This window comes from Ictalurus furcatus, chromosome 4, assembly GCF_023375685.1.
Source record: "Ictalurus furcatus strain D&B chromosome 4, Billie_1.0, whole genome shotgun sequence".
NCBI lineage: Eukaryota > Metazoa > Chordata > Actinopteri > Siluriformes > Ictaluridae > Ictalurus > Ictalurus furcatus.
Window position 1 is genome coordinate 33,731,287 of NC_071258.1, and position 11,120 is coordinate 33,742,406.

The window sequence follows — 11,120 nt, forward strand, 5'->3', positions numbered from 1 at the left end:
TTCGGAGGAGGATCTTTTCTCATTTGGACGGAAGACATGTTAAAATGTTCATAAGATCGCCGATGTGTGCTATCGGAAAGGGAGGATTTATCGCCGATTACATCAGCGTTTGACCTTCTAAAGGAGGAGATAGATGTCCTATATGAACTTAATTCATCAACGACGAGCTTGGTCAAGGGAACCGTTTCCAAAAAGCCCGAATCCTCCCAAACGCTGGACTGACTTTCAAGCTTTGGCACGGGTTAACTCAGGGATTAATGTCGTCCCACAGGGCGCAGTATTTTGCATTAAATATTTAAATGCAAAAAAAAAAAAAAAAAAAAAACTATGTCCAAAACTAACACTAACATTTCTCTCTCTCTCTCTCCCCACATCAAGGGTGTGACATGGCCCTCTTCTTCCCTATGCGCTCTCCGAAGACGCACGCCGAGGTAACCCCCCAGCGCTCCATGCAGACCCGTGCCTTCACCGTATGCCTGTGGATTAAACCGACCCAAATGCTTAACAAGACCGTGCTGTTCTCTTACGGCACCGCGACCAACCCGCTGGAGTTGCAGCTGCTGCTCAGTGGGCGTAGCGCCCTCTTCACAGTAGGAGGAGAAGCACATTTAGTGGAGGCACGCGGTGCTGCAACCGAGGGATCGTGGGCGCATTTGTGTGGGACCTGGAGCTCAGAACAGGGCCTGGCATCGCTCTGGGTAGACGGCCAAAGAGCAGCGAGTTCGCCCGGTGTAGCCGAGGGGCACGAGATCCCTGCCGGCGGCGTCACCATCCTGGGCCAGGAGTACAACGGTGAGGGTCTGGCCAAGAGATTAGGCTTCCAGGAGACGTTCAACGCCGACGAGGCGTTCACGGGGAAGCTGAGCGGCGTAAACGCGTGGGACCGCGTCCTGGACGAGGATGAGATATCCGAGCAGGCGCGACTGGACGGACGGACCTGCGGTTCCCGTGGCAACCTGGTGGCCTGGGGTGTGTCTCAGATTGTCGAGAGAGGAGGCGTCAAGCTCATCAACTAGCTGCTCGATTAAAAAAAATAAATAAATAAATAAAATGTAAAAACCTGCACGAAAACTTTCAAACTTCAAACACAACTATCACACTATCACGTTATGCTTAGATCAATAAACCCGCTCGCTTGTGGGGAAACCGTCTTCCATTTACACATTCACCCATATTATTAGTCTCGGGAACTGACTAAACTACGAGAACCAAAGAGTATTTGTAATGGCAAGTTTACGCCTGCATTGTTGAGAAAAATAGGGACACGTTCTCATTTCCTTTCATCACCCCGAACCCGAAGACATCCTGTGTATTCTTTTTGTATTTATCAGAATGTTTACGTTCAGCTAACACGTTTTTTTTTTGTCCCATAATCTTCTCAAACTACTTTCTTTTTTGTTTTTTTAACGAAGTAACTTGTTTTTCCTTTGTTGGTCTTTGTTTAACACAAAGACGTTCACTAGGTTTTGGTAAAGGAACTGTGTAAAATGTTTACAAAGTCTCTCTGGACTTTACCTTCATTCTGTTAATGTGAGGAAATGTACTATACTGTATTTTTGTTAAGATGAAATGAACCTATATTGTATATAGATCTTTTTCCTTTGTGTGTGTGTGTATGTGTGTGTGTGTCTATTACCAAAGGAGTGGGATTGTGGAGTTTTAATAAAGAAAACTGTTAAATATAGTACATGTGGACTCTGGAGAGTATTTCTTCCACCAACATCGTCAGATTCCTCATTAATACAGCGACACGTGTCTTATATCACATTCACTGTAGCTACTAACTGATGCACAGTAGTTATGTAAGGAATAAAACATTTTTTTCAATTTGCCTTGCGATGAATTTTTTTTTTCCATTTATTAAAAAAAAAAAAAAAAAAAAACACATCGTACTTTTATCTATTTATAATTACATTTAATGTAACAAGTTAGTTCTTGTTCTCACTTATGTTACAGCAGCTATAAAGAGGCGTTCCCTCACCAGAATTCTTTATTTCTCTCTCTTGGAGTTACACACACACACACACACACACACACACACACAGCGGGTCATGTTACAGTGAAACCGCAAAGCACAACCTCCTCGATCCCATCTTACTGTATAAAGAACTGACACTGGAGACTCCTTCCATAAAGTGTTGAATAGACATCTCCTTACAGAAAACCTTACACGTCCTTGTGAATGAGCTGTTACTATGGAAACGATAACATACTTAAAAACAGTGCATTAATGCGGTGTAAACCTCAATTCAATTCAGTTTTATTCGTGTAGCGCTTTTAACAGCGGACGTTGTCTCAAAGCGGCTTTACAGAAACATATAAACACAGGGTAGAGATTTTAAGCGTGTGAGTTTATCCCTATTGGGCGAGACGGTGGTGAGGGAAAAACTCCCTGAGATGATATGAGGAAGAAACCTCGAGAGGAACCGGACTCCTGAGTGTAATACTGTACGTGGTAATCGCAGTCCCAAGGCCATCGCGGCATCCGTAGTCCCAGCAACCACAGCGAGAACGTCCGTGTGGAATCGAGGTCCAAAACCATTTCCATGGTACTTCAAGCCAAGCGGTACCATCCTCAGCGATCTCCAGGCCTCGTCCTCAGTGGCAGAACAACATTAATACATGATGTTACAGGGTTAAACCATACGATTCTATGAGTGTCTATTAATGTGTTGTTTTTGTTGCTTGTAATGCTTCAGACTGGAGTGCATTCATAATTCTGAAAGATTTCAGCCCAACTAGCTAATCCAGGTCCACCAGACACTACAGTCACTCTAGACGTACTTGGCACATTTCTCAACGTAAACTAAGACCGGGTTTTGAATTTAATCATGAACGAGGTTATACGGAAAGGAGACCTGATATCCTCCCCAGTCTGAAAACCCAGGTGACTGCTGACAAACTCGCTACACGTACGAGGATGTAACTCATAACAAGCATGCCCCGAGGAGCCCACGCTCGCTCCCGTGCACACGGGAATTCTGCGCTCTTAACAAACTCCAGACGTCCGCCAGCTCTCCCACACTTCCTGTAGTATAAGTTTACATGAAACCCCTGCACCGACGCTGATGAAGGCACAGTCAACGATGTGATTGTGAAGGGGAAAAGAAAAAAAAACACCACTGAAACGCCTGCAGAACAGAAAGTGATTACCGCGCCAGCTAGGATAAATTCTCAGTGTGATACTCAGGAATCGTAGAAGTTTCTAGAAAGAAACGTTCACGGTTATAGCATCGCTCGTACCTCGTTGTAATTGTTTGTTTGTTTTTTTTTGTGTACCTCACGTGACCCAGCCTGACCTCCATTACCTTAGCCCGTTCTAGCTCTGGGAATTCTCTTGGGGTCAGTGCTTCCCTGGGTGGCCGAGTCACAACGGGTCTGGATGTCGTTAACGAGAGACGAAAATCGTAGCCTTATCTTGAAAATCTTAACGGTGATGTATAGGCAAGCTCAAAAGTTTGCGCAACCTTAAAATCAATAGCATATTTAATAACTTGAAACACGTAGCGTTCGCAGATGTCCTTTCACAAATGCAGGAACGTGTATAAATTATGTTTAATATTATCGGTAACGCAAGAAGACACTCGAGTTACCACCATGAAGTTGATCGTGTTTTGGTAAATGTTTTATTACTGTCATTCCGACAATGACGATTTACGTTGCGGAGCGTTCGCAAGACAAGTCGGTTCCCGTTCTCGTTCTTTCACCGGACTCGCTTTTTTCCTCTGGCTCGAAGCTAATGCGTCAATAAAGCCTCGGGTTGTCATCGTATTGAGAAACCACAAGACGTCCCGCCGATTATCCGGAAAACGTTAAAGGTTTTCACAGCTGTTACGCTGGAGACTCCTTCCAAAAACGCTAAATAAAACATCTCATTACAGAAAACTGTACCGTAACAACAATTGGTTTTTTTTTTTTTATTTCTAAAAAACAACAATAAATAAACTCTGCTTGTTTTGTGCTCACTCATGCACCGCATTTGTCTGCTCCACTCCCCGGTGAGAGTCTGTACTCTTCAGAGCCTCGTGCAAGTAACTGACATGCTCGCATAACTGTGGGCGCAGAGTGGGTAACCAAAATAAAACCCTGGGCACACGGTCACGTTGCTCACACTGAGCCAAAGATCTCTCAGCCTTCGTTTACAAGAGCTGTGGATCGGAGATCACCGTGACGACCTCACAATTGGTCGTTATGTAAGCCGCTCTTGGCCGTTCGATTCGCTCGTCGGCGAAGGCCAACTCGGAGTTGTTTTGACACTATTGGTGTATCGATCTTAACAATCCAGAGAGCGGTATTCTGTAGACTTGATTGTGCTGTGAACGCATGGCTGAAGGCCCTCTGCGCCCCCATTACAGCACAGTCGCAAATTGCTGGCTTAGCTTTCGGCATTTGTTAAACAAACAGCAGTGCTGAATGTTTTCACGTGGGGGGTGGAAACAGGAAACCGGTGAAACAGCGAGGGCTTTCTCAGTTATACGGTAATCTCCAGCAGCCCTCATTAGACTGGTTTGGCAGACCAGCTTTGTACTTGGTCTTACAACACCACGAGACATGAGCGACTAAACTGTCCGTCAACGTACGCGGACTAAACGAAGGCCTTTAATGAGCTCGACTGTAAAGAGGTTTTATCCGGTATCCTCCTGTTCTGCACTTTTTAATATGGGACTCAGAAGTGGAGAGGTCGTAAAGGCTCGGCAGATATCTCGACGAAACAGCATGGGGGATGAGCGGAAAGCCAACGGATCACTTTTTTTTGTCCAAACAAGGAAGATGCTTTGCTACTGATGATTTAAGAGGGGAGAAGAGAAAAAAATATTGCCTCGGATTCACTCGATAATCCGACACCATATACGTAAATAGCGTCCTCTTGACGTTTTGAGATCTGACTACACGGCTCGGTCGAATTCTGGAGTCCGATTGGTCAGGGGGTGTTGATTGATGATAGAGCTTACGTCCTACTGGTGCGGTTCTACGTTCTACCGTTGGACTGTACCCCACATGACCGCACGACGACCCCATTACCTCACCCTTTCCCTTCTCTGAGAAAGGGGTTAAAGGTCACTGGTTCCTATTAGGCCGAGAGATCATGAGAACGGCGTTAATGAGTTGCATTTGCTCTGAACTGACGCGCTGCTCATTTACCAGTATTTACAGGCGCCACCATCCTTATTGCGTGATGGTGCCAGACCTGACCTTTAACGAAATTGTTTGGGGTTTTTTTTTTTCCAGGGCAGGGAACACACGCATAATATTGCGCTAATTTTTCTTTCCCCTGCTGCAAAGACAGAGAAATTCTCCCTCTTCTCTCCTGAGAAGATCATTATCTCACCAGAAGAACAATCTTTCCAGACGTTCCTGTGTTTAAACAGCTGAGAGTTGAGGCACGGGATCACACAAACCCTTCGCTCTACACATCATTGCACTACCACATGCATCTCGCTACAGGTCAATTCGAACAATAGGTTCGGAGAAAACGCGTTTTTTTTTTTTTTTTCTTCCCGGGGTTGAGTTTTATATCAGTCATGGTTTAAATTATCGTGTTAAGTGCTGCAGCGTTATCCAAAACAAATGAAAAATCCTACCCAGTCCGACGACTTTAATCCGGGTCCAAATGGCTGCCACAGGCCTAAAGAGTTTCTCCTATGGGACCGATTCTGCCCAGAGTACGCCTACAAAAGATTACACACCCGGTGGGAATTGTTTAACGGAGACCTTTAAGCTGCCCTTTTTAACTCTGTAAAAGTTCACTTAATACGCCACGCATGAAAAAGGTTTACGTGATATCATTAGACTGATTACACCGGGACCTCACACTTGCTAGCGACGGCCACGGAGGCCGGTTAACTGGATCAGTCTATAAAAAAAAAAGTGCTTTACGCCAGAACACTGTTGGATTCTGGTCTCTGATTGGTCAGAAGTTTTCGATTAGTTTTCTCTATCAGCAGCTCTGACAGTAGCCCGCGGCGTCTCCAAATCGTGTTTACGTTGATGCGCTCGTTGTAGTGAACGATCGTTTCTATAGTAACGGCTCGTTTCGCCGAGAGGATATTGATGACATGAAACGTTTTTAATACGTATTCGGTGTATCGCGGCAGCGGAACGACGAATCAGCCTTTGTGTTCGGTATTATTTTCCTCACATGCATGGCTTGTAGGTGCTCCGTAGGTGGCCTGGCGTGACCCCTACAACCTTTGACCTGACCCCTACCTCCCAGCACGCTGATGATGATGGCCTGGGTGTGCTGGACGAGGAGCTCGGCCTTGGCGATGGCGGCCAGGCTCAGGTAGCTGGACATGTTGCGGCTCAGCTCGCGATTCCCCTGTCGCAGGAAGCGCACGGCCACCGGGACGGCCAGCGCCATCATCGGAGCCCGGTTATAGTTCTGTATACAACGGATAAACACACACAGCGAGGCTGTGAGAAGCACAGCGCAGGAGGAAATCATGGGAAACACTTTTACACAAATACTTTTTTCCTTTTGGTTAATTACTCTGTTATTCATCTTAAAACATTTGAATCAGTAACTTCAGGAATAATATCTAATCCTCAGACTTGAACAAGTTAAGCTTCGTATTGGTTAGCTCAGGACTCACTGGGATTTCCATCACGATTGTAATTTGCATACTGAAACATGATTGGCTCTTCTATTTTATGATGTAATAACTCGCTGGTCACTACACTGAACATGTATATGTCCCATACTAACTTGTTCAATACTAACTCCCTCAGTTAGTTTTTGTGCTCACACCACCGCAGTCTGTTCATAATAAGGTTTAGGGTGCCTTTATGAGACGGATTTGCTGCAGCACGAGAAGCGAATCCTGATTTAATGCCCGAGTTGTCCAGGACACAGCCACCTCGAGCGTCACCGAACACAAACTTGCACTGGTGAGCGGTTATATGAGGAGTGAGCGTATTTATGTGGGTCATTATCGTGTTCTTAAAACTCTTGGGTTTGGTATCTCCACTGCGCTAATAAAGCTCGATCGCTAAATTAGGTTAGTGATCTGAATCCTTGAATTTCTGCTTACGTTCATCTAAACGAACACACACGGATACAGAAAAGAAAAGAAAAAGCGGTTAATGTTTACTGCGTATTTACACAATCACACACAGACTGTACTCGGAGTGAAACGACCAAATGAAATCCGAAAAGCTGAAGGCCATCTGTGAGTTTTCTTCTTTTTTTTTTTTTTAAAGTGAGAACGCGTATGTGAAATGCTCTGGCGCCCCCTAGAGGACACCGTGAGCGCTTCCACACTGTTTAGCTGTATGAATATGAAGTCAGTGGTGAACGTCGCTGTGAAGCGTGAGCAGAGCTTATGAGCATGGCAGCTAAGCTAGGAGGGATGAAAAGGTTACCGGTTTCACGATAAAATTCCCCAGACGTGTTAGTATTACCGTGCGACATTTAGTTATCGTTAAAACCGTGCGCACTTATCGTGAATTTGTAAAAACAGTATACGCATTTCGAACTTCAAGAACTTTCGAAGAGAATGACCTACAGTCATAAAGTGTTCATCTCGGTGTCTGCCATAACGCACGCCTTTTAGATTTTTTAGATTTAATCAACTAAAACGATCAAATCATATGTGAATATGGTGATGTTTTTACACCGTATGGACTCGGAAACAAAAAAATACCGTAATTTAAAGCTCAATAGTGTTGGAACAGAACGACTTACAGTCACAAAAACCTCTTGGAAGGTTGGAAATTCTCCCGAGTGCCGTTGATATAATATTATATTAATATAAATAGAATATAAAGCGTGTAAGTACTTTTTGTACATTTTCGGCACATTTGAACAATACGGTGATGATACTGATAACCGTGATAGCGTTATAAAGCTAGCAGCTAACTTTACTGTTATTTTCTATGTATTTTATATAACATTGTATGAAGCATAAAAATATTTTTATTCAGGGTACTTCTTTTGGCAAATACTTTGATCTAAATCATGGGGTCATTCTTTTTCATATTTATTCACGTGAGCATTTGATTCATGTCCATTATTTCCCTTACTTTCAATTATTTTTAAATACTTTAATATTATCTTCATTATCGCAGTTATATCCGAGTTTTAGACACTTCCTGTATATTACATATATGTAGATTTGACATTTTTTTCTTTTAATTACTTGACTTAACTGGGATTTTTTCCATTTAATTTATACAGGTCTAACATTTAAAAGTGCAAAATATCCTTTCGTTGTGGCACAAAAGGTCAGTTAAACATGTACTGCATAAGTATTTGTCCCCGTGTCAACCCTTTGCAATCTTGCGGCAGACGGGAGGGGTGTGAAAACTTATGCAAGGCACCGTATTTCTTTCTTTCGCAGCTCAGACTCAGGAATCCAAAAGCGAAAGTTTTTCAAAGAGTGTGCAAAATGCGGCTCATTATAAAAAAAGCGTCACTTTAATATCTGTCTTCTGCTCAGATCAAAGACTTCTCGCACAAATAGCTGGAAATATTCCTGCGCCTGACCGAACTGTCTCAGCGTGACTCTCTAATGAATACTGATCTCCACCGTTACCCAGCATGCACCTCTCTCCATGAGTAAAGTCAAACACTCATAAACTAAAATATTTTATGTCGTGATCTGCGTGATTTCCATCTTAGTGAGCTAACAGATGCGTGTGTGTGTGTTCTGTGTCTAGACACAATAATGCTGCGTTAAAATGTCTCTGTCGCCCTCTGTTGGCCGGTTGCAGTACTACTAACTTCACTCGAACCCACAAGTGAACAAACCACAAGCCAAATTATTCATTAATCTTCGTTAACCTGGTTCATCCGGGGTCTATCCCTGGAACACACACACACACACACACACACACACACACACACACACACACACACACTCATTCACACCTAGGGGGCAATTCAGCACAACCAATCCACCTGTATATATGTTTTTGTCCATTTTTGTCCAGTCCTGAAATGTAAATGTACAACTTTGACGTCGCGTGTCCTTTCCCCTTCGGTGAATTAGCGTTTCTGCCTGTGTTTTCTGTTTCGTAAATGCTGTGGCTAAACTGTAAATATTGGCACCTCTGCTTGTGTGGACTGCACTGTATGTGTGCTGACCTGCAGGATGCAGCTGGTGATGTCCGAGGCGATCTTGGCGTGTGGCGTGTCCTCGTCTTTGCCCTGCGGCTGAAGATTGTGCTCCAGACACGACTCCCACAGAGCCACGAGCGCCGAGCCATGCCGCTCCATCGAGCTCGTCTCCCGGATCGCCGTGGTGATGCGCGTGATGCAGATCTCCACCACCGCCTGGTCATTGTCATTAGTCACGTAATCCTGCAGCCAGCCAGTTAACATCGAGAGAAAATAGAAACGGAATCGATACAGACACATGTATGCACACCGGCATCAGAGCTCTCCGACATGGTCATGTGACTACACAACCAAGTCTGACTCATCGCACATTAATAGATGCTTTTATGTATAATTGATTAATAGGTTTTTCAATCACTTATTTCATTATTTAACCAGCAGGGCAATGGGTACGAGTTCACAGAAGCTCCAAAACATTAAACGTAGCTCTAAATGGATAAAAAAATAATCACGTGGCGGTTGTAACTGACGGCTAAGTTGCTGTAGTATAAGAGGAATTCTTATACTTCATAATGTGTTTATTAGAAAACAGTCAGCTTCAGGAGAACCGGAACTCATCACACCACACTGCCGTTGATTATTTTCCTAAAATAGCATGACGCGGGGTGTTTTATTCCTTACGTGACGCCAGATTTTAAGAGGTTTTAATAGATCACAGACGGAATAAGAGGTAACTTGTCTATACGGTGCGTATAGTGAGATCTGAATCCAAACAATGCAAGACATTGTCCTCCTAATAAAATTCCACATGCATTATGTACAAGTTCTGGAATGGCACGGGGCTTGCTATAACACGTTTCTCTTTTCCAGATCACGGTTATACGCTAAAAGCACATCTAAGCAACAAGGAACTACAGATCTTTAAAACCTTTCCGGCTCGCGTTCACTCACAGGATGGCAGGAGATGGTCTTGATCTCCTCCAGCGCCTGGGACAGACAGTCCTCGATCTCAGCATCATCCAGAGAGAAAAGGTCTCCTGCTCGGGACAGGTCCCTCTGACCCAGAACTAACTGGAAGAGCTGGTGCATGCTGGGATACGCTCAGACTCCACCAGACCGCCACCGGTGCCCTGCACTGTTGCCACGGTGACCTGACATGCTCCTGGAGGCGGTGGAGTGTGTACACACATCAGCCTTGAAAGAGGCAAACTGTGAGCGGGGGAAGAAAAAAAAACAACAAAAAAAAAGGGAATGTTTTAATCGTTACGGGATGAAATAGCACCATAACAATGGAATCAGTATAAAATCAGTAAAAACGTTGTTATGGGTATAAATATAACCTTGGGAGAAGGTGGAGTGAATGAGTGTAAAGTTATCTGGCGTATCGGACTTCCTACGAGCACGCAGGATTCGGAGAAAAACACCCACAATCACACACAATCTGTTAATGTGTGATGAGTTCAAGTGCCGTCAGGAACGTGGGATTGATCACAGGTTGTCACGGGTCACGCCCGGCCGCTGAGAGCCTCTTCCGAGAGCCGCTTCCTGAATAACCCGGCTTCGTCGATCTGAGCGAAGAGCGCGTAAGGCTGATCTGCTAAAGCAAAAATTCCACCTAAGTAATAAAACGCACTGTTGTGCTGTTGGAGGAAAATAATCACATCGATGACGTGTGTGATGAAATGGGGATACTGGTTACAGTTTATAGTTACAGTCAATGTTTCGGAACGCGAACGCAAGTTAGTTCCTGTTAGCGCTTAGATTATAGCGATATTCTCGCTTTTTCCTGTTTCTTGAAGTTCGTGCACATACGAGGCCGTGTTTGTCTCCGGGAAAAGAGTGAGGGAAGGAAGTTCCCCTGGTGGAGGAATTAAAGTAGCCCTTGACGGTATTGACAGATCGGGTCAGGAGCGGTATTACCGTACTTGTGGACGAAGCATTCATTTCAGCAGGAAATCTACTTCTGTAGCCTCATATTGACATTCATCTCAGCTGGTTCATTAAGAGATTAAGGCCCCAGCATGGGCAGCTTGGTGGTGCTGGAACATCTCAGGCTAGTCCT

At 44.4% G+C, this 11,120-nt stretch overlaps 1 protein-coding gene across 5 annotated transcripts in view; it reads right to left on the minus strand.

Moving 5' to 3' along the window:
* The window catches only part of veph1 (ventricular zone expressed PH domain-containing 1), a 91,807-nt gene that overhangs the window by 75,129 nt on the left and 5,558 nt on the right, over nucleotides 1-11,120 (minus strand). For 4 of the 5 annotated variants that reach the window (XM_053623706.1, XM_053623704.1, XM_053623707.1 and 1 more), the window contains exons 2-4: nucleotides 10,010-10,267; nucleotides 9,086-9,301; nucleotides 6,208-6,382 (exon numbers count right to left, since the gene is read on the minus strand). In XM_053623706.1, the coding sequence (XP_053479681.1) occupies nucleotides 6,208-6,382; nucleotides 9,086-9,301; nucleotides 10,010-10,147 (529 nt within the window). In that variant the 5' untranslated portion in view covers nucleotides 10,148-10,267. Of the gene's footprint in view, nucleotides 1-6,207; nucleotides 6,383-9,085; nucleotides 9,302-10,009; nucleotides 11,112-11,120 lie in introns of those variants that run through there. The other variant, XM_053623705.1, reaches the window with a different exon arrangement.